This window comes from Porcisia hertigi, chromosome 12 (genome assembly GCF_017918235.1).
Source record: "Porcisia hertigi strain C119 chromosome 12, whole genome shotgun sequence".
Taxonomy (NCBI): domain Eukaryota; phylum Euglenozoa; class Kinetoplastea; order Trypanosomatida; family Trypanosomatidae; genus Porcisia; species Porcisia hertigi.
Window position 1 is genome coordinate 567,961 of NC_090571.1, and position 27,672 is coordinate 595,632.

General features: G+C 55.5%; 8 protein-coding genes across 8 annotated transcripts; all 8 read left to right on the forward strand.

Moving 5' to 3' along the window:
- Positions 1-1,700: 1,700 nt before the first annotated feature.
- Positions 1,701-2,810, forward strand: JKF63_07540 (uncharacterized protein; the record flags this gene model as incomplete). The annotated part of the gene is made up of 1 exon (XM_067903477.1): positions 1,701-2,810. The coding sequence occupies one exon, from the start codon at positions 1,701-1,703 to the stop codon at positions 2,808-2,810; it is 1,110 nt and encodes a 369-aa protein (XP_067758902.1).
- A 4,299-nt stretch (positions 2,811-7,109) lies between these two features.
- Positions 7,110-7,769, forward strand: JKF63_07541 (uncharacterized protein; the record flags this gene model as incomplete). Its single annotated transcript, XM_067903478.1, has 1 exon — positions 7,110-7,769. One exon carries the CDS (start codon positions 7,110-7,112, stop codon positions 7,767-7,769), a length of 660 nt encoding a protein of 219 aa, XP_067758903.1.
- Positions 7,770-8,311: 542 nt separating this feature from the next.
- On the forward strand, positions 8,312-10,159 carry JKF63_07542 (uncharacterized protein; the record flags this gene model as incomplete). Its single annotated transcript, XM_067903479.1, has 1 exon — positions 8,312-10,159. One exon carries the CDS (start codon positions 8,312-8,314, stop codon positions 10,157-10,159), a length of 1,848 nt encoding a protein of 615 aa, XP_067758904.1.
- Positions 10,160-11,236: 1,077 nt separating this feature from the next.
- On the forward strand, positions 11,237-11,692 carry JKF63_07543 (uncharacterized protein; the record flags this gene model as incomplete). Its single annotated transcript, XM_067903480.1, has 1 exon — positions 11,237-11,692. The coding sequence occupies one exon, from the start codon at positions 11,237-11,239 to the stop codon at positions 11,690-11,692; it is 456 nt and encodes a 151-aa protein (XP_067758905.1).
- Positions 11,693-12,392: 700 nt separating this feature from the next.
- On the forward strand, positions 12,393-15,005 carry JKF63_07544 (uncharacterized protein; the record flags this gene model as incomplete). Its single annotated transcript, XM_067903481.1, has 1 exon — positions 12,393-15,005. The coding sequence occupies one exon, from the start codon at positions 12,393-12,395 to the stop codon at positions 15,003-15,005; it is 2,613 nt and encodes an 870-aa protein (XP_067758906.1).
- A 1,152-nt stretch (positions 15,006-16,157) lies between these two features.
- On the forward strand, positions 16,158-18,659 carry JKF63_07545 (uncharacterized protein; the record flags this gene model as incomplete). The annotated part of the gene is made up of 1 exon (XM_067903482.1): positions 16,158-18,659. One exon carries the CDS (start codon positions 16,158-16,160, stop codon positions 18,657-18,659), a length of 2,502 nt encoding a protein of 833 aa, XP_067758907.1.
- A 1,074-nt stretch (positions 18,660-19,733) lies between these two features.
- Positions 19,734-21,584, forward strand: JKF63_07546 (uncharacterized protein; the record flags this gene model as incomplete). Its single annotated transcript, XM_067903483.1, has 1 exon — positions 19,734-21,584. The coding sequence occupies one exon, from the start codon at positions 19,734-19,736 to the stop codon at positions 21,582-21,584; it is 1,851 nt and encodes a 616-aa protein (XP_067758908.1).
- Positions 21,585-22,860: 1,276 nt separating this feature from the next.
- Positions 22,861-24,087, forward strand: JKF63_07547 (uncharacterized protein; the record flags this gene model as incomplete). Its single annotated transcript, XM_067903484.1, has 1 exon — positions 22,861-24,087. One exon carries the CDS (start codon positions 22,861-22,863, stop codon positions 24,085-24,087), a length of 1,227 nt encoding a protein of 408 aa, XP_067758909.1.
- Positions 24,088-27,672: the final 3,585 nt, after the last annotated feature.

Below are 27,672 nucleotides of genomic sequence, written 5' to 3' on the forward strand. Positions count from 1 at the left end.
GTTATGCGAGCGTACCTCCTCCCTTTTTCCTCATCTGCCCCACCGCTTGCGGGGCCTGAATGATGCCGAAAGAAGTGCTGCATGGCGACTGGTAGTCGCGGTAAAGGCTGTAGGTGCTGGCGATGGGCAAGACGGGTGTGTGGGCAGAGTTTGCTGCATAGACCGTGGTTAGACGACCGAGACTCTCTCACCGTAGAGCGTGTCAACCGCTGTTTCACAGCGCGTGATGTATTTGTGAATGGACCTGTGCGTCTGTCTGTGTGTGTGTGTGTGTGTCTTGGGCCGGGGGGTGGTGGTGGTGGTGTTCTCGTGCCTCTTCCCGATGTAGCCCATTTGTATTCTCTGCGTGTGGTGTATTATCGCCATGTTGTTGTTTCACTCTTCTTTTTTTTTGTACGCAAAATAAAATGTCTCTTTACCGTTTTTTTTTGGCTCCCATCTGCTCCGCTGTATCACGCCTAACGTCTGTTTCACATTGGCAGGGGAATGCATATGCGAAACCAACCACCAACACAGAAAAGCAGTGGCGTGGTGTTGACGGGGTCTCTCTGTGCCCGTGTCTGTGTGCGGGAGAGGAGGGAGGGAGCTCGGCCTGATAGGCTAAAACGAATTTGACAAGAAAATAGGCGCAGTTGCGGTGCGTTGTCTAGAACACACGCATCCTTCTCTTCTCCCCTCCTCTCCCCCTTTTCTTTTTATTTCTTTGGGTTCCAGTATATATATATATGTGTGTGTATATATGTTTATATACATTGTGTGTGTGTGTGTCGCCCCCCCCCCCCGTGTGGTTCTCAGCTTATGCTATAATAAGTAGATCGATGTGCATCTCGGTTCCCCTTGGCGCTCTCATGCCCCTCAGAGGGGAGGGAGAGGAAAGGAGGGGGAGGAGGGGGAGGGGCGCGTGTGTATGTATGTCTCTTCATTCTTTTTTCTCGGAAGTAGGGCCAACAAAATAAATGGGAAAACGTATGCGCACACACAAACATATTTTTATACCGACACATACGCAGATCAGAAGCTGAACCGAATACGAATGGACGAGGAGGGGGGGGGCCGGCGGGCGAGCGATTTGCGACCACATTTAGTTGTGTGTGACCGTGAGTGCTCCACCGCACGCTAGTGAGCAATAATTCCCATACATTCCACAGAGACTGATTCACTTGGAGCGCCGAACACGGACTATGGGGTCTCTCGCATAGAAGCTGCCCCCCTATCCCCACCCCTCCGCCTTTTGCACCTCACAACTCCACCGCACACCCCCATGCCACTCTGTGGCCCAGCGCCACCTCTTGAAAGCGGCCACGATTTTCGTTGTGTCCATTTTCCTTTTTTCCCCTTCTCCTCTGTCGGAAGTACTGCAAACATCACCCCACTTCTGTCTCTCCTTCTACTCCCCTCCGCCCGCTCCTTTTTTTTTGACTTGCCTTGCCTGTCCGCCTGTGTCTGTGTGTCTGTCTGCTGCTTGCTTCCCTCAATGGCCGCATAATTTTCTTTGTCTTTTCGGACTGTCCGACATGCGCACCCCTCTCGTTTTTTACACACACACACACACACCTTTGCGATACCCCCCCACACACACACACACCTGCCCCATCCCGCATTCCCATGCAACGCTTTTACTAATTTGGTTTTTGATGATTTTTGGTTGGTTTGTTTGCTTGTCTTATCGAGCTTACTTGACATTCGTGCAACAAAGCTGTATGCGTTCATCACATCTCTTTCGTTGCCTCTGTTCTTATCTAGCCAAGAAGCCTCGGGTGTCGCCTGCAATCACTATGTCGTCTACAAACCATCCTGATGAGGCCGCCACTGAAGGGGCTGTTGTGAATAAGACAACGGCGAACAAGGACTACTACTTCGACTCCTACAGCCACTACGGCATTCACATGGAGATGCTGAAGGACTACCACCGCACGACGAGCTATCGCGATGCGATGTGGAGGAACGCATACATGTTCAAGGGCAAGGTTGTCCTTGATGTTGGTTGCGGTACCGGCATCCTCTCCATGTTTGCAGCACGTGCCGGCGCGCGCAAGGTAATCGGCATTGACTGCAGTAATGTGGCCGTGCAAGCACGTCAGATTGTGGAGGACAACGGGTTCCGTGACGTCATCACCATCATCCAAGGTAAGGTGGAGGAGCTGGAGCTCGACGAGAAAGTGGATATTATCATTAGCGAGTGGATGGGCTACTTTCTCTTGTACGAATCCATGTTGAACACAGTCCTCTACGCGCGGGACCGTTGGGGTACGCCGGATGTCAAGGTTCTGCCCAGCTGCGCCAACATGTACGCATGCGGCATTGCTGACCCGCAGTACGTGGAACATAAGTTCGAAGTCTGGAAGAACGTGAGTGGGCTCGACTTTTCCTACTTCAAACGCCTCAGCTACATTGAACCCCTCATTGACACCGTCAACCCAGAGCAGATGGTCACAGATGTTGTTCCTTTCTTTTCATTCGACATTAACACGGTAACCGAGGCAGAGTTGTCCTTCACGAGCACATTCACCCTGGAGGCGACGCAAAGCGACTTTGTGCATGCCATCTCCGTTCACTTCGATACCCCATTCTACGCCGGCCATGACCCTGTAGTGCTGAACACCTCGCCGATGGTCCCGCCCACGCACTGGAGGCAGACGGTTCTCTACCTGTACCACCCTTTGATCATGAAGCAGGGCGAACGGGCTCACTTCACTATGAAATGTGCACCAAACCCGGGAAACACGCGAGATCTGGACATATCGCTGCATATCGACTTCGACGGTGAGCTGCAGGCGTGTCACTACGACCAAGACTTTCGTCTCCGGTGAGAGGGATCCCCCTTCCCCCTTCCCCCGTATGTGTGTGTGTGTGTGTGCGTGACCGCATTTGAGAAAATGTCATGAGGATAGAGGAAAATCGGATGATGAGGGACGCGGATCCGCTGAGCGCTTCGCCTATCACGTGGTGGAGATGCGTTAACCCTGTTATGTGAATAAGGGGAAGGGCGGGGGGAGCTGTTGGGTCAACGACAGTGCCAATTTGCTGCTTGGGGAGGGGCCTCGCCACTCGCTTCTCCATCCCAAATATTGCCTTCCTTTTTTGTAGTTTTGCTCGCATAACGTGACGTTGAAACAGCATCGTCAGAGGTAAAGTTAATTGTTTGTTGATATACATATATATATATATGGGGCCTCTGATATGGGCGTGCCTGTGCCTGTGTGACGCCCTCGAAAAACGGGGACTGTTGTGGGTGTATGAGAGAGTGACAGTAAATAATGAGAGTACGAACACACACACACACACACACACACACACGAAAAAAAAGCGTTTTTGTGAGACGGCCTCCGGGTAGCTTTTTTTTTGGGGGGGGGGGAGGCGGGGGCGAGGCAGTCTTGGCTCTCCAGGCTGTTGGAGATTACAGCTGGCACCTTATGGCAGGATGACACACGTTTTACAGCACTTCTCTCTGTTAAAAAAAACATATATATATATATATATATATATTTAATTCGATTTAAAAAAAAACGGGGGCGTCGCAGATCTGTCGGCGATGGTGTTCAAAGATGAGTGCACGGTCTCTGAGTTTATTGTGTGTTTCCTACACCCTGCGTATTTTTCTGTAGGTATATCGCTGCGTTTCTGGGGATGTCTGCTGCGCTCCCCACCCAGACCTCACACACACACTTCCGCACTTGTCAAGCGCGTCGCGAAAGCGAATATTCTTTGACGGAACACTCATTGGACCTATTACCACTGGGATTGTGAACTCCGTTTTCACCTGCAAACCTGAGTTTATCACCGTGTGACGTCTGGGCACATGCCGGCATACGCGCACCTTTCACGTATACGCGCGCGCGTGTGTGAATAGGGATTGACATGCGTCATGGGCTCATGCATGCCCCCAGGCATCTGAGTGAGGATATACAGGATGTGGCCTCTTTATGCACGTTCATAAACCGCAGGTTTGTGTCTTTCTTTTCCCTCTCTTTGTCTGTGTGTGTGTGTGTGTGTCTGTGTGATGCGCGTACGTGAGGCTACTTTCGGTGGTTTCTCAAACGCCACGCCAATATGCTCTGCGCACTCTTTCTCTGTTTCTGCACTCGGTGTTCAGTTGGTTGGCAATCGAACTGACTTCTCTCTCTCATTACCGTCGCTGCCGCTTCTCCACTCCTTTTCAAACTCTTTTTCCCCTAAAGTGTCACTCAATAAGTCAATCGGGTGGACGGTCAGACAGTCGGGCGGGTGTGTGAGGTGAAGGAGGAGGAGTCCAACTTTACTTCAAAAGGGGGAGTAAGGTCCCACGGAAGGACGTGCAGACATCACCCGCACATACTAAAGCCATCAGCGGACCCCCTCCCCTACCCCCCCCCCCTTACCCTCCCCCCTTGCATGCCACAGTCCTCGTCACAGCAGCGCAGCGGTGGGCCATTGCGATCATCTGCGGCCTCCCGCGGGGGTACTGCGGTGGTGTCCCAGGCGCCCTTTTCAAGCGACTACGGAACGCCGCCGCCACCGTCACGGCGTTTGCGCAGTCGCAGCGGCCAAATCGAGCCCGCGCTTATATCGTCGTTGCCCTCCTTTGCCATTGGCGTCGACGTGGCCTCTCGTTTGCCTCACTCACGCAGCAAGACAGCCACACAGCGGTGCACAGGGGTGTCGGTGAGCCGCACCAGAGCTGCCGCGACGGTGGCCCCGCAAACCAGTCGTCTACCAAGCACACGCGCAGCGCGTCATCGCAGAGAACCCATCTGGGAGGAACAATCTGATATCCAAGCCGAAGACGTGACGGTGCTGTGGCAGCTACCGGAGCGCATTGGCACTTGCAGGGCGACCTCCACGCGGCCCCCGGCCATCATCCCTGCTCCACCCGTCGCACTGAAGTTTTCGATGCAGCCGTCGTCCGTCAATGTCAGGAGCGCAGCTGCCGGTTTGACAGTTCCCCAAGCAGTGCAGCGCCAACTCGAAAAGTACGGAGACGTAGCCATGCAGGCACAAGTGTCCTGCCTCCCTTCAGAGGCATCCCCCTGCTCGGTCGCCTCCTCAAGACCTTTCTCTGCACCGGAGGAGGTGGCATCGTTGACGTATCCGGCTCGAGCTGCCGATGACACACTATTGAACTACTGGACCAGCGCCAGCGCCTCGGGGCCCTCTCTACGGATGCCAACCGCCGATCGCACACCCCTCCACTCGGTTTCGCCTAAAGGCACCGCAAACGATGTTGTATTTCCCCAGCCGGCGCAGCCAGCGGTGTCGCTCACTGAGTCACACCACACCACCTCTCCGGGTCCAGGCGACGCGGGGGGATCAGTAGAACACTCATCCGTGTCACACCAACGCAATCACTCCACGGCTCCTCAGCCCACGCCAGACACTGAAGCTTCTGCGTGGTGCTTCTCTGTATCTTCAGTCTCTGTGCGCATGCCATCTAGCCTACCCGAGACAAGTATTCCGGGCAACCTGATTGGCTCTACATTGGTAAGCACCGCGGCGGCACCGCCAACAGAAAGCCGCCTGGTCTTCTCGTCTACCGGTAGCAGTAGAGACTTTTGTGTGGGCTCCCCCCGAGCGCACTCTACGTCATTAGATGACGCTCTGGTGCCTGTGCACTCGCTGCTACTCCCGTCAGATGACCTTGCTCATCCCTGCCAGACGAGCGCCGCATCAGTGTCCGAGCCACTAGAAGGCGATAAAGGAGCGCCTGCACTACCGAGCACACAAAACGGTGCACCGTCGCTGTCCCACAGTCCTTTCACCTCTAATAGGTCTAGCATCGTGGCCGCGGCGCCGGTATATGCTGTCCCAGAGGTCGCCACCGCTGCTCACGCGTCAGAGCAGTGCCGACCACGCGGTGCCTTGTCATCGTCGGCGTCTGCATTGAAGGCCGCCATCCGCTCACAGCGGGGCTCACCAACTTTCAGCGGGGTTTACGGTGCGTCTTCGCGTCAACCGCACGTGATGGATTATCCGATGGGTAGCGGGGGCGGGAGAACAGTCTCATCGAGCCGCGGTGTCCGCACACCAGCTTCTCACTCCCCTCACCCGACCCGGTCGCCGCGCACCAACTCCAGCAGCACTCCACGCCGCCTGGGCAAATCCCTAGACTGTCATAGATCTGCAACACCGGCCATGGCTTCCCCCAGGTTGGTCAACTCTGCCGTTACGCCTGGCACCAAATCACCGGCTTGGACGCTATCCGCTGAGCTGGCCAGACAAGCAACGAAGGATCGTCGCCGACGGGAGCTCTACGCGTGGAATGAGCAGCTTCGCTTGCAGAACGAATCTGACATTCAGGACGCTGTGTAGCACAGCTATACGGGGGCATTTTGTGCTTCATCTGCTACGAAGGCTGGGCTTTTGCTGCATTTATTCGGTTTCTCCGTTATATCTTTTTTTTTCGCACTCCCCCTATGCAGCCACGTCTCGAGAGACCCCCCCTCCCCCGGTCCCGACCCACCGTTCTCCTTTCAGAACTGCAATAGAAAACGTCTATACTAGATTGAAAATCTGCTGCAGATCGACCAACCGACCAAACGCGGAGGAGAAAAAGAAAACGTGGGGCCTTTTATCCGAAGATACTGACATCATCTCAGCGACGGACACGGGCATTTCTGGTGTCTTGTGACCGTCTCAGACTAACTCCCCCTCCCCTCCCCTCCCCCCCCCCCCCCCTCATGGCTTTGGTGCTTTGTTGGTCCAACCGCCACGCTATCCCTTGCACAAGCCAGGATAGCAGCGCAGCGGGTGTTGAGCCCTGTGTGTTTTGGGCATCCCACCTCCGATAGGCCCCTTCATCCATTTAAGCCTCTGCCACTCTACGTTGCTGTCTACGCTGTACCAAGACTGGGCGGGGGATTGGGCAACACGTTCTCACGACTTGGAAAAAAAAAGTTTCTGCTCGCTCAAGGAAGTCATGCGGAGGCAAGTCTTGTTGCTGGACTCTCTCTAGAGGGTTTCATTCCACTGGCTAGTCCGCCATTCAACATATTGCCCCCCCCATCCCCTTTATCACACACACACACACACACACACACGCGTTTTTTTTTACGTAGCTCGACACTTTGTTTTCACTCTTTATACGCGCATTTGACGCGTGCCCGATTACTGTTCACTCTTCGTCCCATGCCGTGATGTCAGGCGACGTGCCGACAGAGGCGATGCCAATAAAGACAGAAGTGTCTGAGGATCCGGCATCCTCCATGAAGTACGACTCCGCCCCTCATTCCGATACGGTTGCACTGATTGCGGATGACGAAAGGGATCGAGATGCCATTGAGATCTCCGATATCGATCTGAATGAATCCTTTCCCATGGAACCGGGCGGCCATGACATGCTTGTAGGCACGGCAAGCGTCTTGACAAGCGGAGAGGAGATGCCGCCCTGCCTTTCGGCGCCGTACATGGATGCGCTTCTCAACACAGACCCCCGCATCGCCTTTGACGCGCTGCACATTGGGGTTCTTCGTGCCATTGAGGCGCGGGAGATGATGAGCCGGTCACGCCACGACTACTACTCGTGGGATGTCCCTGCCACTGACTTCGTGGAGCATCCGTTGAAGGGCGAGGTGCCCTTTTTTACAGTGCCGTCGATGCACCCGGCGGTGCGCTCTCGGGAGCCCATAGAGCGGGACGTGAATACGGTGCATGAGCTCCTTTCGCATCCCACCAGGGAAGCCCTAAACGCCGCCATCGGGGCAGACATTCTTGAGCATCTGCGCTTCAACCGAAACACCAATGTGAGTGAACGACGGCGTTCAAAGCGAGCGTCAGCGGCGGGTGGCAAGGGTTGACCTACGAAGACGACATGGCGGCAGAGTATTGAAAACCTCTGCGTGTGTGTGTGTGTGTGTGTGTGTGGATTCGTTTGGTGGTTCATCATGTCTAACTGCTGTGCATGTGTTCATCAATGACTGCCAGATGGCTGTACAAGCGGGACAGGCCTCCGTCTGCGCCCCCCCCCCCAAAAAAAAAAAAGAAAGGCTCGCGTGCTCTTGAAGTCACTGCGATGAGGCTTATGCACGATTCATCAGTGCTCTTTCGGCTTTCTCCCTCCTCGGCAGAGGTCTTATAATGTTTGCGAACGCCTAATTGGGCTCACCCCATCAAGTGTAGCGTATGTTTTCTTTATCCTCCTGGCTTTTGCTCTACCGATAATATCCTCGCACCTTGTCGCAGGGGACATCTCCCTCCCTCCCTTCCGACCCCCACCCCCACCCCCACCCCCTTTCATATACACACAAACACGCGCGTATATATACACACCTGTGCGACTTTCACAAAGCGAGGCGTAGTTTTTCATCACCCCCCCCCACCCCACCCCACCCCGCCCGCCATGTCTGCTGCTGCACCGTCTGCTGTCTCCTCTCAAAAGGAGACAATGGAGCAGCTTCGCCTGAAAGGTAATGCGTGCTTCGGGGTGAACCCTGCCGAGGCGGCTGAGTACTACGTGCGAGCCGTCCAGCTCTACGAGGAGCGGCGCAATACAGATCCTGCGTGCACCCTGGACGAGCTTACAAAGAATGCGGGCAACGCCCTTACATGCTTATTCAATCTTGGAGAAACCGAGGCGTGTGCGGCCTTGGCGATGAAGGTGCTCGCGTTCAACCCGATTTTGGCGAAGGCCAACGCCTTTTACGGCCGCTGTGCTTTGGTGGATCCATCCCTGGACATCAGGAGCGCTGGCTGTGGCACCGCCAGTGCAGTGGCGCTTGTTCATCTTTGTCGCGCCATCTACGAGCTTCCAGCCCTGGAGCCAGGCATCCGGGACAACATTGACGAGGCGCTCACTCGCCTCATCGCAGAGCGCGTCAGCGTCACGGATGCCTTTGCACAGTCGCAGGAGCACAGTGTGCGTGTGGTACGCGGGCCGTATGGGCTCGGTATTGAGGCCATCCGCACTCTGCCTCCCCTGGTTGAAGTAGTGAACCTCCTCAGCCCCTTCTCAGTTGGCGCCTTCGAGGGGTTTGCCGGGAAGGGCTGCTGTGTGGAGTGCAGCAGGCCAATTGAACTCGGTGAAGCTGAGGCGCCAAGCGAGGATGGCGGCAACGATCACGACAAGGAGCGCGAAACGAAAGTCGGGGGGTCTCTGACGTGCGAGACATGTAAAATGGTTGTCTACTGCTCTACTGGGTGCGCCGCCTTGCACCAGGAGCAACACGTGAAGTTTGAATGCGCGCGGATGACAAAGCTCTCAGAGATGATGGCGGGCGTCGATGCCCGCAAGTTGGATGTGCCAGAAACCTTTTTCGAGGTGGCGTACCACTGTATCACAACTCTAGCGGGGATGAAGGCAAAACGTGAGGGCCACGACAAGGTCCTTGGACTTTCCTCCCACGTAGATGAGGTGATTCAGTCGTTGCACCCGATTGGTCCTCTCATCTGTGATCTGTTCAATGGAGAGGAGGACATCACTACTCTTTATACAATCATTGGGGTACTGCGCTGCAACGCGCTGGAGGTGACGGATCCGAGCGGACTCGGTGTAGCGCAGGCGCTGCATGTTGGCAAAAACATCGCCTCGTACTTGAACCACTCTTGCACGCCAAACTGTGCGATCGACACGGTGCGGCATGCCATCGTCACCACCCGCACCATTCAAATTGGTGAGGAGCTGAACATCGCTTACATCCCGCAACTATACTGGCCAACCTCTCTGCGTCGCGAGCGTCTCAGCGAGGGTTACTACTTTGTGTGCCACTGCCCACGATGCGAAAACAGTAGGAAGGAGCCGTTTGAGCTTGCGCTTTCTATGGAGCTATCCACGGCCCGGAAAGACGCCACAAAGCACTTCCACCCAATTGTGCAAATGACCTGTGCGACGGTCCGCTCACGTATGCTGGAGGACGTGTCACAGAAGGATGCCGATGATCTCACCCGGCTGCTGAAGGAGCTGCTGACGCACCTGTTTCCCTTTCACTACCTTTGTCATGAGGTACGCAACTGTCTGAGCTTCGTGCACGCCGTGCTCGGCCAGACCCGCGAGTGTCTCTGCAGCTGCCTGGATGAGCTTTTGATGTGGGAGGGCCTCCTTCCCGGAGCCCTTCCTGTCAAGAGGATGAAGATTCAAAATGCGCTTGTATGTGCGCAGGGGTTGGGCACCGAGGCGAAGGATTGCGCCTCACCGCTGTTCCCGCATCTCTCGCGTTTTGCGCTGGTGTACGATGCCGACGGCCCCATCTGAGGAGGGAGACGGGAGGCCAGTCAAGCTACTGGCAAGTAGCGATGCGAACCGTGTGGAATTCGGACGCAAAAAGAGAGGCGAGGCGGGGGGTGGCAAGGAGGGAAGGGGGGGGGGAGGGGAACACTTGAACATAACGAACATGCTTCAAAAGGCACGTCTAGTCGTCCTTATTGCTGCTATTAGTCCTGGTTAATCACGGTTCGCCTTTTAACATCTGTGCTTTGGGGTGCAATGGGCTCTTTCATCCCCCTCCCCTTATTTTTGTGGTGTGTGTGTGTGTGTGCCTCTGGTCACTGTTTACTGCTCTCTCCCCCCCCTCCATCTCCTCCTCTTCTTTCCATGGTGTGTCCCAGAAGATCAACCGTGTCTCGCTCTCTCTCACTCTCTCTGGTGTGTGCGGCGTGTCCAACTGAACCATTTTTTTTTCACGAAGATTCTTAACCATTCTATAAGTCTACCAAAAACCCACCAAAGGGGAGGGGGGTGGGGGCCTCTCACAGGCCCACGGAGTGAAAAAAAAAAGAAAACAATGAACGTATGCGCATTGGTAAATGTGTCCTGACAACAACTGCGCCCCACCCCCCCTCCTGCCGCCGTCCTCTTACGGGGTCATGCCAGCAATGGATGGATCTCATCTCCTTACTTGTGACGTCTTTTTCACGGAGGTACCTCTGCTTCCGATATAAGGCGCTACGCTCCTGCGGTGCGGCGTTGCCCCCAGTCTCACACCCTTCTTCTCAGCTTCTTGGCTTCATTGTCGCCCCCCCCCCCTGTGTCTTGTCTTTCTTCCATGACCTCCTCCCCACAAGCATCACTCGGCTTCTGCTTTAGTTTGAGCACCTGCCCTTGTTGCAGACGTGCTGTTACCTGTGCGGTACGGTCAACCGCCTCTGCTTCATCCACAGCCATCGAAGGAATACAAAGACAGCACCACCACCAAAGAAAAACAAAACATCTGTTCCCTGGCTCACGACCTTCTCGTAGCTTGCTGACCGCCCCCCGTCCCCGCCTCGCCTTGTTGGAGTTTCCTCTGCGCGCCAGCTGCAAGCCAAGGCTGGCTGGCACGCCTGCGTCTCTATGGCTCAGCTCTACAAAGTCGCTGGTGAAGTCCCAGAGGAGCTTGTCTTCCACTCGTTGCCTGTTCAAACGACGTTTGATGGCACCACCGATGTTCACGAAAACTTCACGTCTGCAATGAAACGAGACCCCGACGATGGCCTTTGGCGTGCCACGTTGAGGGGTCGGGCACTCCTGGGGGAGGAAGTGCAGTTGCCAGAGGGCTACTTGGTTGCCATGACTTCGATAACCGCCACAGCGAACGTGCCTTGTTCGATACCTTCCACATCTGCGCACCCCTCCACGTCGGCTCCACCAGACACCCAAGTGGACGAACTAGAAGTATCAGATCAGGTTCTGCTTCAAACATGTGCGCCGCGATACGTGGTATGGGAGCACGACAAGGCACCGGCGCGTGCTGCCTCCATCTCTCAGTGGATCACACTAGCGCAGCTGATTCACACCTCCTCGGTATAACCGTAGAAGAATGGAGGTGAAGAGCGAGCGGAGACAAGGGAAACGGGAGAGGAGGGGGGTGGGTGGGTGGGTGGAAGGTCTTTCCATTCACCGCGGCTTTCTGATGAGGAGGTGAATTCTCTGTGTGTAGACACGGCAGGTTTTGGCCAACCCTCCCCATCACAACAGGAGGAGGAGAAAAAAGAGAGAACAAAACATAATGAGACGGATGCAAAACCAAAAGGTGGCAGGTCAGACTTGCGTGTGAGCGCAGACTCACACACACACACTTCACATCCTTCTGATTTTTTATTTTTTTCACCTTTGTCTCTTAGCTGTAAGTGCTTGTGTGTGTGTGTGTGTGTGTCACTCTCCCCCTCGGTCTTTTTTTTTTGGGGGGGGGGTGTGGACCGCATTTTTTTTTCAGTCCGTACACGCGTTGTCTCCTTTGCAAGGGGCGGAGGCAGAGGGACCATCAAGAGATCAGAGGTCCAAGGCAGGTGGAGAGGGCTGGTCAGCTGGCTCCAGCATCACAAGGACAACCCATCGTACGCAACACACTCATGTGGGAGTGTCACCATACCTCTTGAGTGCATATTTGTTCCCCGCTTGCTTTCACGGGTTTGTGCACTTCTTCCACTCCTTCCCCCAACCTTCCTCTTCGAAGCGCCCACTAAAGATCCTGTCAAGTGGGATCTCGAAAAAAAACTTGCAGGCCTCTATGGCGGCTTCCATGGATGGGTCTGAGCTGCAGCAGGCGTTGCTGAGCCGCGTTCCATATAGTCTGCTCACCCCATCGCTGCAGCAGCGCATGACCCCCTACGAATATCACAGAAAAATCGTCCATCACGCTATTCTACACGGGCATGCGTACTATCGACTGCCAGACTTTGTGCGGGCAGCTGTAAAGGAGGAGGTGTACTATCGAGAAATGGTGCGATATGCGGCGGAGCAGCTGCAGCTCTACCCATACGTCCATCAAAAAAGTGTCGTCCTTTACACGAAGGAGACGCCGCTGTCGTACTACACCAGTATCCTCGCTGAGATGCTTAAGCAGGAACAAAGCTACGACTGTCTTCCCAATTTCACTGCCATCGATGCGCTCAACCTTCTCGGCATCGGGCGGAACCAGTATTTGCAGCTCACGAAGGAGGTTCGCAGCAAGCTGCGCTGGCACGTCAGTCGCACCTACGTCAACGAGCACCTACCCAGTACATTATTAGCATCTCTCACCCTCGATCCTTTTTGGACCATTAGCACGATTGACTACGCCGCAGATGTGCTCAAGAAGCGCTTTCATGGACTCTCGTCGGAGGAGGTGGCGCTGTACCGTATGCTGGCCAGCAAAGGGACCGCCACCGTGCGGCCGGAGACGCTAGCGGCACTTCAGGTGCCCCAGTCTGTCTTCGCGAAGGATATGGTCTACACGTATGAGCTGCCAAAAGTGGCGCTGCGGCAGCTGTATCGGCACGGCTTGGTGTTCACGAGTTTTGACGTCTCGCCGGAGGCGTATGTTGTTGTGCCTGCACTGTGCGGCAATTTTGTCATGAACCGCACGTCTGATGATCCACAGGAGCTCCTTCTCTATCGTGTTCTCTCCACCATAGATGATCGCACATCACTCAGCCTACTGGCGCAACTGCTGATGCTGCAAGAGGAGGACGTGTGCGGCGCGGTCGAACTTCTCCTGCGGCTGGGACTCGTGCAGTGGAAATCCCCTGCCCTCCCACCGAGGCTGGACGCCGCGACGCTCGAGGGGGTTCACCCCAGCTGGCAAGAAGAAGTTGCTGCCCGCGTGATTGCCTTCACTCGCCACCAGCTGCAGAACTCCATGGGTGGGTTCACCGAGAACGGCGACACTGCTGGTCGCTGTGACGCCTCCCCCACTGTTCACCATCCGCACCCGTCGAAGCGCATCGCTCTCCTCTACGACGCAACACTGACGGGATTCCTCATGATGACGAATCTCAGTCACGACCAGACGTTCAAACAGCAGGCGGTGATGCTGTTTGAGGTGGGAAAGATGCCGTTTGAGATGGTGCCCGCGTTTTTAGCGGTGCTGGATCGCATTGACTGGAAGGAGATGGATCGCTTTGGCGGGGAGGCAAGGAAGTACATTAACAGCGTGATTTGCATGCGACGCTTGCTCCGAGCACTCTGCGAGGTGGTAGGGCCTCAGGGAGCTGTTGGGGTAGACCTGCTCAAGATCGAGTCGCTGAACGAGCTAGAGGCGACAACGCGATACTCGGTGCTGGGGCGAAACTATTGGTCCTACGTAATCACGTCACCCATCTCGGCAGCACCACTAATCGACATTGAACTGAGCTGCGTCTACGGCAGTACTGTCAGCTTCATGACGTCGCCGTGGATGCTGTTGTTTCTCTACACAAAACTCCAGCGTGGGCCTCCGTCGCTGCTGCTCCCATTTGGGACTTTGTTGCATCGCTGGCCACCCTTCCTGGATGAGCTCGAAGATGCCCCTGACAGTGAGCCGAGTGCGGAGGCGTCGTCGCCCGTGGTTGTAGGTTACAATGTCCAACTCCGCCAGCAGGCTATGACTCTTGATTCGGAGGTGAGCTACACCGACCTCAGCAGCTCGCTGCTGCTGCTGAACGAGGTGACTTCTACAGTACCTGTGTTTGTGCAGCAGGTGGTGCGCATCCCGCTTGTCTTGCAGAATGATGGCAGCGTCGCGGCTCATAGCGCGTACCATCATCTCGAAGTCACCGTTCCTTTTTCGGTCTCTGAGGCGCAACTGTATGGACTTGTGAAATCCGTGGTGGCCGCCCACCATCCGTCCGTGACGTGCGTGACGTTTGTCGACGAAGCGCATGCGATGTGGGGTCTCTTGAGGGATAGCGTGGCTGCCCTGCGCCTGGAGGATTCTCTGGGCCACCTCACCCTCGCCTTCACATATGAGGTGGTGACCACGTCTAGTAGTGCCTCCGTCACAACCATCTGTTGTCAGCTTCGCGTTGTGTATGTTGTCGATATCGGTCTGGGTGTTTCGCTAGTCCATGTCGAGGCCTGCGAGCTGCTTGTCGACGACATCCCTCGCCTACTCAGCGAAGAGTGTAGTGAGCGCCACAGCAACGCGATACGGGAGAGTGTGGCCGAGTTTGGTGCCTTCCTCGAGCGCTACTCCACCCTCACCCGTGCCGCACACGGAAAAATGGCGTTACAATCGAGTAGCGCCACCGGTCCCGTGACCCAACTTCACCTGCGCAAGACTAGCGGCGTTGGCGGTGCGCCTTATCCTTCGACCCTTCTTTCCTTTCAAGGCACTCACCTGAGTGTTACGGACGACATGGATGCGCTATCTGAGCAGTGGTGAGCAAGACGTACACACATTGCGCTGGCTTCATGTGATGAGACGTAGGCGGAGGGGAAGAGAGTGGAGGGGGGTCTTGTGGCGTGTGTGTGGTCACACAGCGTAAGAGACGCTTGGCGTGCATCCACATCTCTCTCTTCCCCCATATCTCCCCTCTTCCTTTTACTCCTCTATTATAATATCACACACATACACACACACACACACACAAATGGTGGCTGGTGCGGTGGTCTCTTCGGAGTGAAACGCGAAGGATGAGCTGGTGGGTGTTTCGTGTCGGGGGTACTGCTGCCGTAGTGTTGTGCTTTGGTGGGGATGTGTCTATTTTTTTTCCTGTTGTTGTTGAGCACGAGAGGCTGCGTATGGCCCTCTTTAGGGGCAGGCACCTCACTCCATGCTTCATGCGATGAATTGCATGTTTTTAGCTGCTGGGCTTTCTCGCTCATCCTCTTCTCCCGCAGCGTCTCCCCCCACACTCACGCTCTCCCGGCCTCGTGGCACTATGGCTCCGAAACCACGGCTGTCCTGGATGCGCTGCCGTCAGTACTTTCATTTTTTCCCTTCCCTTCTCCTCTTTTCACTGACAATCCCAATCTAGGCACGTGGGGCTGTTCCATTGCAAAATATACGTGCGCATTCGACAGCCTCTTGTCCTTTCCACCTTCCCCCTCCCCCCCCAAACACACACACACACACATACATACACGGTCTCTTGACCTCACTGTAGGCGAGGCAAAATGCAATCAGAGGAGGCCAGCAACGATGTGCTGCGGATGGAGGCGTATCGGGTGGTCTCTCTTGGAGACCCCATCCCGCATAGAATCGAATCCATCACAGCGTACCGAACGCTTGTGTTTGTGGGCACTGGCGACGGCAAGGTGGTTGTTTACCGCATGGGAGCCTGCAATGGGAGCACCGCAGCACTGACGCTGTTGTGCGAAGTAGCGGGGGGGCCGGCGGCAGCCTGTGCGACAGCTGACAATTGCCGGTGAGCGTCGTCTACTTGCCCTTGTCAGCGATGTCATTCTTGTGTACCACATTCCTGACAGCGCCGCCTCTTCTGCGAACCCGTTTGAGCTGCGCCAGGTCACGGCCATCACGGGGCTCAAAGATACGGTGGGCTTTCACGTGAAGCAGCATAAGGGTCTTGTCTCCATGGCGGTGTTGCAACGGAAGCGCGTCACACTCTACGAGGCGTCGGGATCATCTCTTGACTTTTTGTTGAAGGAAACAGTGGCATTGCCGGACGGGCTCAGGACTCTGAGCTGGATGGGACGCAGTATGATGCTCGCTGGGCGCAAGGAATACTTTTTCTATCACAGTTCTGCTGCTTCCACATCCACCCTTTATCCAACGCCGCGGTCTGGCGCGATGCCGCTTGTGCTGCCTATGACACCGGTTCCAGAGGTTCTCGTCTCCAGCGACGGGGCAGGTTTACGCGCATTCCTGTATGATGGCAGCGAGGTGCCTGGCGACTCGCGCATCTTGTGGGCGACACCGCCGGTGGAGATGCGTTACGAACACCCGTACGTCATCTCACACCACCCTACAGCGCCGCACCACACCTTGGAGGTCCGCCTTCCTTTGCTCACCACGCTGGGGGACGCTACCACGTACCCGCGAAGCTGCCTCTGCCAAACAATCGACCTCCCAAAGGTGATGAAGGTGGCGCAGTGTCATTGGGTCGACTACGACTGCGTGATGCCCTCCAAGGCCACTCCGCCGGATGCTCTCTCTCACTTTCCGGTTGTCGTGGCGGACGCTGACCATCGCCTTCATCTGCTCGCGCGCACCTCCGTGGCTGCCCAGGCGGAGTTTCTTGCAGCCTCAAAGTTGTTTGCCGCCGCAGATCTTCTCTGTCGTCTTTGCCCCAATGAAGTCCCACCGCCCACATTGCAGAGAATCGTAATGGCCGGTGCGCTGGACAAGTTTATGGACAAGCAAGACTACGTCGGCTCTTTCCACGACCTCAGTGCCGTCCAAACCGATCCCCGCATCGCCATCCAGCTCTTTCCGGGATTCTTACAGCTCGACAAGGCTACGTCGAGTTGTCCAACGCTCCCTGTGGCGGCCCCCGCCACCGTCGTGCTGGCCGCTCTCCCAGCCTTTGTTGATTATCTGCGATCACAGCGTGCTACCCTGGTGTTGTTGGCCGATAGTACGTCCACTGAGCAGGCGGAACCAAAGCTGAGGGCTGTCGACAGGGCGCTGATCATGTCTTTTTGTCTTATGGGGATGGAGGAAGCGCTCTTGGCACTATTGCATGATGAGAATGCGTGCGACCCGGCAGACGCAGCGGCGATCCTTCGCGATCACCGGCAATGGGTGGCCCTTACGATTCTGCTAGAGAAGTGCGGCCGCTACGACGAGGCCGCAGCGCAGCTACGCCACCTGGCAAGCACTAGCGATGATGCAAGTGAGCTGCCACCGCCTCCGCTGGAGATGCTTCGAGAGCTCTTTCAGAGACACCCACTCGCTGCGACAAATGAGGACACCTACGTTCCTCAATCGACTATACGCGAATGGATGGCGTCTTGCACATCTGCGCCACCCCTCTTGGCTGCGACGACTACAGCGATGTCTACGACTGTAGTGGCGGTCATGACTGCGCTGAGCTTTTTCCGACGGCGGCCGCTGGCCCAATTCCACCGACTCTTCGAACAGCACTCGTCTTGGGTGCTTGGCACCGTCCCGGCTGGGAGTGCGGTCTGCGTATTCCTTTCTGCGGAGAACGTGCGCCATTACCACACGGCACTTGAGGTACTTCAAGCTTACCCCGAGCGACCCCACACCACCACCCCGCGACTGCTACTCTTGGTTGAGTATCTCTCTCGACTTTTTGCAGATACACGCGTTCGGGTGACTGAGCCGAGTGTGTACGAGCGGTATTGGAGGGGACTTGGCGAGCTGCTCTTTGCCCCTTCACTTCGAACTGCCTTGGATGCAGAACAGCGCCAGCGCCTTCGCCACCACCTCAATGAGTTCTTGCTCACATCACAGCACGTGGATCTAGAGTTGGCTGGGGTGTATTTCGACGCAGCAGACATCCGTTCGGGATGTCTGCCCGAGCGGGCTGCCGTGCACAGGCGCCGAGGTAGTCACCGGTCGGCGATTGCGATGTTCCTGAGTGAATCGGAATGTCTGGCTGACGCAACGGCCTACGCGAAAAGTGTGTATGCCGAGGGTAGTAGTGACGCCTTCACAGCGCTTCTTGATGCGCTGCTGAGGCCTGCCGCGGGTGCGCCGCGCGTGGCAGAGGCCCTCGAGATCATGAACACGTGCGACGGCATCGACGCCGCTGCTGTGCTGCCGATGCTCCCAGACGAAATGCCGTTTGCGCAGGTGAGCGGCTTTCTACTGAACGCGCTACGCGCCACTGCCTCAGCGTATCGAGGTTCAGCCGTGTACGCCAGTATTCTGGAAGCCAAAAAGCTCCAAAGCGAGGAGAACTGCATTCGGCTTTCCTCCCGTGCTGTCGTGCTCGAGGAGAGAGCGGTGTGCCCGGTGTGTCATCGCCGGCTTCGACCGGACACGGTTCTCGCAGTCTATCCGAACGATGTCATGGTGCATCAAGGCTGTATATCCGATGAATACATATGTCCAGTAACTCACCGTGACTATCGCCACGACGCGCTTGCGACTCTGGAGGACTTGTAAGCAGCTGGGGCGGATGTTCATGACACACACGTTCTTGTTGGTAGCGAGATGGAAAAGAGAGAGGCGAGTGAGAAGCACAGCAGGGGACGCATTTGTGGGCATATATACATATACATATATATATATATATATTCCCCCCCCCTCCTGCCTCCCGTCCTTGCTTGCTGGAGGTCTCTAAATATCTGAAGGAAACATGTGTTGACAAGCTGCAAGAATACACAGGGTGGAGCCGGATGCAAAGGTGTCCTCCTTCGCTGACCCCCCCTGTTATCTGTTATTTTGATGAGCAAAACTGTCTGTGTATTGCGTTTTTTTTTGGTGGGGGGTGTCGGGGAGAGTGCTTCTGTGTTGCATGGTTTTCCTGATGCAACTCTCCCTGCAGCTTTTCCAGAAGAGGGTGTATGTGTGTGTGTGGTTATCTGGACGGCGTGCTGCGCCATGTTTGACACGTCATCGCCGTGTCGGTGCGGATGTATCGCCATCCACAGAGTCTACCTTTTTTCACCCATTTCTCTCTAAGTCTCAATCGCACTAACTCGAGCAGGTTTGTTCGAGACGACATTTTCATGTCTGTGTTCGCTGAGGCTTCTCGTCAGGGTCGCCTGATGTGTGAGGAAGCTCTACCAAGAATATCGATATCCGCCCCCGCCCCGCCCCGCCCTGCCCCCCAAAAAAAAAAAAAACAGAAAAGAAAGAAGGGATTTTTTGTATCGCCTCATTCCCGCACACCTTCCACGAATATTTTTCTCCGCTCTTTCTCTTTTTGTCGTTGCTGCTTGCCGCTTCGTCTCTCTCTCTCTCTCCTCCCCCCCCCCTTCCCGCTTCACTTCGCCCCTCTCTATTTGATATATCGGTACTGTCTTATTGGTGTTACCCTTTCTCCTGCAACACTCCCGCTCCCTCCCGTGTCCCCTCTTTCTTTCTTTTTCACGCTGCTGCTGGCATGTTGCCCCTTCACGGCCTCATCGATGCCTTCGCCCCCCCCCCTTCTCTCCCTGGAATAGAACTGCACCCGTTTGCTGGGCCTTCTTCCCCTCCTCCTCCCTTTCTTTTGTTCACTAGAATGGTGTAGTCATGGCGAGCCGTTTAGACGCGTTCGTCAAGTCCATTATCTTTCCTCGACCGAAAATCGCCACCTACGACACTTCCACTCATCCCAACAAACTCGTCCACGTTCCTCTCGTTGACCCACAGCGACACACCGAAAACGGCCTTTTCACCTACGGCTACTTCCTTGTGAACCCCAAGGCAACGCATGTGCTCCTGTACGCACACCCCAATGCGGTGGACATCGGCATCGCCTACGCAGAGCTCCGCAACGTGGGCAAAGAGGCTTGCGTCAGCGTGCTGCTCTTTGAGTACTCCGGTTATGGTCTCACCCACACACCGATAACGGAGGCCAGCATACATCAAGACACCATCTCCGCTTACTTCTTCTTGCGCCGCTACATGGGCGTACCCGCTGATCGTATAATTCTATGTGGTCGCTCTCTCGGGGCCTCTCCCGCCGCCTTCCTAGCCGCCTTCCTTCCACCGGTTCTGCGCCCATGCCTGCTTATACTCCAGTGCCCCTTCACCGCTCTCAGTGAGTGCATCAACGAGTTTTCACAGAATGCCGTATCCATTGCGAACTTGCTGGGGTACAACTGGTTTCGAACGATCGACATCATTACCGATGTGAGCTGCCCTGTTGCGCTCCACCACGGCACCCACGATGCCATTGTACGCATCGATCACTCATACGCCCTTCTGCGGGCCCGCGAAGCAGCGTCCAAGCCATGCGTGACTCACCTTTACCAGGAAGACGGGAAGGGCCACAACAATCTCAGTTCCACCACCCTGGTACGCATTATTAGAGAGTGCGTCGTTACGGCACAGCTGCCTCCGTTGTCGCTGAGCCACTCGAAACAGTTTTTAGCGAATTCCCCTGTCTACGAGAAGCTTTTCTGCGACGAAAGCGGGTCGCCGTTTCTCACGCTGAGCGACGCTGTGACTTGGTGGTCGGAGAAGCTGTTCCTTCATTTTTGTGCAGCGCCGCTCGACAAGCTGTATGTTCTCTTGTCCGGGAGTGTGTGCGCCTTCACGATGGAGTGTGCACGGGCATGGCAGGTCTACTGCGCGCTTATTAAGCAGAACTCGTGCGGCGACGCGGTCCAGGAGCGATGCACCAAGGATACTTTTATTCGTCGGTGCTTGGCCTGCTGGGGGAATCCCCTTGGCATTCACATCTCTGTGAAGCACATGAACTCGACGAAAGAGGTCCGCTGCTTTGGCTTCGCTGCTTGTCGTGACGCGATTCTCGATGCACCAGCTCGGTACGCAACCACGTACACAGATCCTCTGCTTAGCGTCCTAGAAATATCCATAACGCCGGGACTGCTAGCCTGCATGAAGCGGTGCCTCAGTACCGCCCCTGAATTACTCGAAGAAAAAGACTTACCGTGTTTTTTGCAGCCAGATATTGTCCACGCGGTGCAGCTCGAGTGTGAGCGTACGGTGGCCTTTCTGTGCGACGATGACAAGCAGCGCCTGTGTGCCTTGCTGAAGGATGTCAAGGCCGGCTTTAGAGAAAGTCTCACCGACAAAGCGTATGAGCGACTGCAGCGTTCCCCGTCCAAGTCTCTTCAAATCGCATCAGAGTCGTTTGAAGAGCTGATGGAATGGCTTCAGCCGTGGACTTGCCAACGCGGGACCGACATGCACGCATTGGCGCACGAGGTGCCGTGGGACGACTACCTGCTCCGCGGTCGGTTTATAGCCCTTAGGCACGTACTGGATAAAAACATGAGCTGGGAGGAGTGTTGCCAAGCCATGGAGGAGGGCGAAGTGATTTCACAGATTTACACTCTTTTCCAAGACCTGTCAAGACAATACATGCGCCCACTCTTTCACTCTCGCGCCGAGTCGGCGGCATCCAAGGCTTGAGAGAGACTTCTCCAAACATTTGGTTGGTGTACCTCCAGGGAGGGGTTGAGGGGGGAGAGGGGCATTCTTCACGTTGTGGCCACGATTTTGTCTTTTTGCTTTTTCAACATTGCTCTTGTAATATATATAAGTAAATATATATATATATATATATTTATGTACTGATGATGCCGGCAATCCCACTCCTTCCCTCCCCCTCCCTCTCCCCCTCCCCACACCTAGGCCTTGAGGGCACGTTAGTGGGGGATTCGTGGTGTTGACAAACAAGTCTGGGGTAACGTTGTATCGAAAAGGCTGGACAGCTATGATGCCCTTTTTTTTTCATATTTCCACATGAAGCACTGCGTGGACGGCTCGCCACGAATACGCATCCATCGAACTGTTCTTTCGCCTTTGTTGCGCTGTGGTGGTGTTGAGCGCAGTCTTGAAATGGGCCTGCGCTGCGTGAAGCTGAATCGGGGCAGGCGGAAGGGGCGTGTTGAGGCGGCGTTGGATGACCCCTGCCCCATTGACGGGCTTTTTTTTTTTGAGGCAGGGCTCAGCATTCTTCAAGACGTGGACTTCACCCTCACAGGTCAGCGAGGCACTTCATCTCCCAGAACTTCGGCAGTTTGCTCGCGCGGAGGAGAACAAACACGATGATGGTCTCCTCTGAGCTCATACACCACAATACAGAGTATGGGTGCGGTTCTCGGTCCCTTTGACCCCACCTCAGGCAGCAACGCTGTCAAGAGGGAAAGGGTCCCAAAAGGGCGGGGAACAGTGATCGCCACAGCGCACACGCCCTTGGGCGTGACTGACATTGTGCATGAGGTGAGGGCAAAACATCCATGAGTCAAAAGAGTGGAGGTGTTCATCTGCTGCTCACTGAATCCACTACTGGTGTTTCTTCCACATGCTTGTTGTTTCCCTCGGGTATTGCTCTTCTCCCTGTTTTCATCTCACTCGCCTCCAAACTAGCTACGACTTGTGATGCTCTCTCCTCCCCCTTTTCCAAGCGCACCCTCTCTCTTTTGATCACATCTCTCCGCCCTTCCTATTGTGGTCCTGACGCGGTTTCACGAGAAGAACACACAGCCGGTAGTGCGTACCGGAAACAAACAAGCATCCACCCGCTTCGCCAGCACGCAGAAACGCTACCGGTCGCACATCTTCACAGTAACAGGACATTGTTTTGTTTCTTCAGCGCTTCCCCCACCACCAACACCTTTCCTCTCTACCCCGCCTTTTTCCCCCGTTGTGGCATCTTTCTGTTGTGTTTTGTTTCGCCACTGCGATGATGACTCCATGCCAGGGTGACTTTGATTCCATATGTAGCCCTTCATCTTCGGAGTGTAGCTCCCACCATGTGGGGCAAACCAACGAGCGCCTCATAGACCTGCTTACTCGCCCACGTGCGCTCGGTGGCTACGACGGGCGTCTCAACTACGCTGGGTTCGTTGCTTTAGCCGTGTCCCTTGGTTGGAACCAGGAGGACATGGACGACTGCTGGTACGATATCGTGATGGGTGAGCCGTGCGCCGAGACAGTTGATATGGCACGCGTGGTTGAGTGTGTGTGCAGCTACTGTCTTGCGTCTCCTCTTCCCATTTTGGAGCGCAAAACCGTCCTCCAATCCGTTGCGGCCCACCCCGCATCACCGCGAAACCCTGAACCCCCATTCACGGACCAAAACCTAACAAGCCCGCTTTCTCCTCCTACGCCGCCATCCCATGTGGTCAGAAGCATAGAAGACTTCATGCCAGAAGAAGTCAAGAGACAGCACACTAGGACTGGGCCTTCGTCATCATACCAAGCTTCGCCGCAGCGCACGCGTGGTGTTTCGAGCGCGTATCGGCGATATGCAGTGGGGACGGTGTCGAGTGAGCACAAAAAAACGTGCAGCTCACTGTGTCTCCAGTCTAATAGTGCACAACGCGGCCGAGCGGTATCAAATTCGCCACGGCGAGCGCCGTCGGCCTCTTCAACGCCGCGGCCCTCCAACGATTCAGGCAATACTGTTTTCCTACGGTTGTACCAAAAGGGAATGGAGCAGCACCGAATGCGGACGTGCACAACGCCCACGGACAACGCCATAGCGGAGTGCACCTTCCGTCCTCATGTTACACCATACCCCAGAAAAACCTTGGATGCAAAGAGCTTTCAGTACAACAAACCGACGGAGTCTTTTTTTGCGAAATTGACGGCACGGGAACGTCGGCAAGACGCTTTCAGTGATGCCCCGGAAACACCGCGTGTGACGTATCATCCAGCACCAGGGCCATCATCTACCGTTCCAGTAGGCTACGTCGAAGGGGTGGCACGGCTTCGGAGCTACATTGCCTCGCGCTATGCGCACACAGGTTTCGAGGGCAGCCTGCGAGGCAACTCTTCAGCCAACCTCGCACATTTGGTGGAGGCACCAATCCTACGGCTTCCGGTCACCGTCAACGGCGTCACAAACTCCGTTGATGTGCGACTCGCCTCTCCGGGCACACGCGCCCGTCGAGGTCAACGCCTGTAGTGGCTGGTTGAAACAAAAATCTCCCGCTCCCTCGCGGGTAGGGGAAGCTTTGTAGCGTATCGCTGTGATCACCGTCGAGGGTCTCGATCCAGCTTATTGATCACTATTTTTTTCAGGGCTGGGGAGGAGGGAAGGGGGAGCTTGAATGCGCGCGTGCGCTCCGCTTTGCTCTGCTCCTCTTTTCCACTCCAACTACAGCACGCTCCCCCCACCCTCCCCTACACACACACCCCAATGGCATCGCTTAGAAGCTTCATAGATACTAGACAGCCTCTCCATGGTACTCTTGCATCGAAAAAAAAAGAGATGGCTGCTTTGTTTGCCCGCTACTTTAAACAACGAAAGAGGCGCACGGACAACATACTTCAGGTGCTTTGAAGAGGAGACCTCATTCGCTCCTCGGCATCTCGTTGTAACCGTGTGCGTGTGTGTGCAGTGCATGACGTCGCTCATTTGCATTCGCGTCACCTGTGGGAAAAAAGTGTCTGTGCTTCCCATCTTTCCTTTGCCCATAGCCTCTCTCTTTCGCCCAAGACCGAAAAATAAAGTGGTGTGCTACTCGCGTCATGACCACGCCACAGAACACTTTCTCGGGGTGTGGACAATGCCTCCCACTGTCACGCATCCACCTAACAATGCGGGATGAAGAGCGGGGAGATCCGCTTTACTGCTTAGCGAAGGGTACGCGCTGCTGAAGCCCAACACAAACTTCGTGCCCGCCTTGCCCATCTTTTTTTTTTCTCCAGCTACGTGACTTGGAGGTGCTTTCGCCAAGCGACGCGGTGGGTCGGGTTTCGTAAGTCGGCTTGATTGGCCTCGGTGTCGGGAAGGTGCCTTGGCGTTTCTGGCATAGCCTGGGTTTACAAAACTGTCGAAGCGCCCACCAAGTGGGATAGGAATCTGGTGAGACGGAGGCCTTCCCTGATCGCGTTTGGTTGTGCTCTGGAGGTCACAATGGTCGTTTGTGGACTGCTGGATGCTCCCAATTCCGAAGATGTCACCCAAGGGGCGACCTGGCCCGTGATTTGCGCGTAGGCAGCCGAGGCCAATCTTGAATGTGTTTTGTTCACCCCCCAAAAATCTCTTTTAATGTGCCCTGGAGAGGGAGATGTCGGGAAGGTGTGCTGCTTTTCGCTTCGGGCGAGTGATTCCCTTTACCCTGGCAGCATTCTCTTTCATCTTCGGGCCGTCGCCTGTGTATGCGTCAGCGTTTGCGCCATTCAATGAAGCCGCGCACTCGCAACGCTGGACCGTCAGAGGGAGCATACAATGAAACCTGAAAAAACATAGTTTGTGAACACAGTGATCGTTTTGTTAGCAATTAGGACAAACAGTCCCCAATATGAATATGCGTACACGACATAAACGGTATTGCATTATGCATCTCACTCTCCACCCCCCCTCCTCCTCTTTCTCCTTCGGTGACCCCCTGTGCATCAGAAGTGCGTGGCACACGGATGCGTCCGCATGCTCTACACACCCACATGTCTTTCCGCACAGTGGTGACGATAATGTTACCTGTGTGTCCATGGTGCTGATCTTCTCTGCTGGTACAAATGATCTCTTCACCCTCATTCTTCCTCGGATCTGCACCGCAGCTGCACACGGAAGCGGCATGAGAGGTGGGTAAGCAGGCTGTATCTGCTTCGCCCGCTGCCGTTCTGCGCCACCCACCATGCGGCATACCACGCGTGCCATTGGTTATTGTTTTGTCGCTCGTTTTCTCGTTTTGGCGCGACCCCTCCCCAGACAAGACAAAGGTGTAGGCATGTTTGTTGTCGTGTCATCCTCCATTGGTGCGGCCACCAGTGTATTACTTCTGAGTCGACATCCAGGCGGGGTCACCGTTGAACAGCAGTGTCTGGGGACCATTTTCGACAGGGCCACCATCCCACAACAACGAAGGAATAGTAGTGCTCCGCTGTTGCGATGCCAGGTCTACATCGGTGGCCCTTGGTGTGCCACACGTGTGCTGGAAGTGCCCCTGTTTGTTCGCAGGCGTGTCTGCAGAGCTCTAGCTGCAGTGCTCCCTGGATTGTCAACGGCTGTGCCGCCTGGTATGGTGCTTGCGTGACCCCGGTGCGCGGTGGTTGTGTCACTGCGGGCTGGCCTTTCTAGTGTGTACCCGGGCATGCTGGCAGCGCTGCGGGCCGCACATCGCGCGCCAGAGGAGAGCCGTGATACTACGCCGACATCCCAATTCGTGCGCAGTCTGTGTGGCGGCCACTGATCCTCCAATGGTGTTCTCCGTGGATATAAGACAGGTGAGCTGTCGCTAAAGACCCTGGCGCTGAGAACCGAAACGGGCTGCGTTCCTACAGCGGATTTATGTGTCACCCCATCATGTATGTCTCGCAAAGAATACCTCTGCTCATCCCAAATTCGGTGCTTGGAAGGCTATGGGCTCTAGTTGCGCCGGGTTTTCCGCACTTGCGAGGGCCACGGGGAACCTCACTGCGAAGTCCAGTGAAGATTTTCGTGGCCGCTTTAGGCGCCACCTTGATCCCTGACGATTCATTTCAATGGTTGCATGGGCGGGGAGAGGGGTTTGGCAGGTGGTCTTGTTTTCTGCGGCATTGGCGGGGGCTTCGGTATATGATGGCAGTTCTTTTACTAGGGGCATAGGGTTAGGGGTCATAGGGGTTAGGGTGCATAGGGTTAGGGTGCATAGGGTTAGGGTGCATAGGGTTAGGGTGCATAGGGTTAGGGTGCATAGGGTTAGGGTGCATAGGGTTAGGGTGCATAGGGTTAGGGTGCATAGGGTTAGGGTGCATAGGGTTAGGGTGCATGGGGTTAGGGTGCATAGGGTTAGGGTGCATAGGGTTAGGGTGCATAGGGTTAGGGTGCATAGGGTTAGGGTGCATAGGGTTAGGGTGCATAGGGTTAGGGTGCATAGGGTTAGGGTGCATAGGGTTAGGGTGCATAGGGTTAGGGTGCATAGGGTTAGGGTGCATAGGGTTAGGGTGCATAGGGTTAGGGTGCATAGGGTTAGGGTGCATAGGGTTAGGGTGCATAGGGTTAGGGTGCATAGGGTTAGGGTGCATAGGGTTAGGGTGCATAGGGTTAGGGTGCATAGGGTTAGGGTGCATAGGGTTAGGGTGCATAGGGTTAGGGTGCATAGGGTTAGGGTGCATAGGGTTAGGGTGCATAGGGTTAGGGTGCATAGGGTTAGGGTGCATAGGGTTAGGGTGCATAGGGTTAGGGTGCATAGGGTTAGGGTGCATAGGGTTAGGGTGCATAGGGTTAGGGTGCATAGGGTTAGGGTGCATAGGGTTAGGGTGCATAGGGTTAGGGTGCATAGGGTTAGGGTGCATAGGGTTAGGGTGCATAGGGTTAGGGTGCATAGGGTTAGGGTGCATAGGGTTAGGGTGCATAGGGTTAGGGTGCATAGGGTTAGGGTGCAGGGTTAGGGTGCATAGGGTTAGGGTGCATAGGGTTAGGGTGCATGGGGTTAGGGTGCATAGGGTTAGGGTGCATAGGGTTAGGGTGCATAGGGTTAGGGTGCATAGGGTTAGGGTGCATAGGGTTAGGGTGCATAGGGTTAGGGTGCATAGGGTTAGGGTGCATAGGGTTAGGGTGCATAGG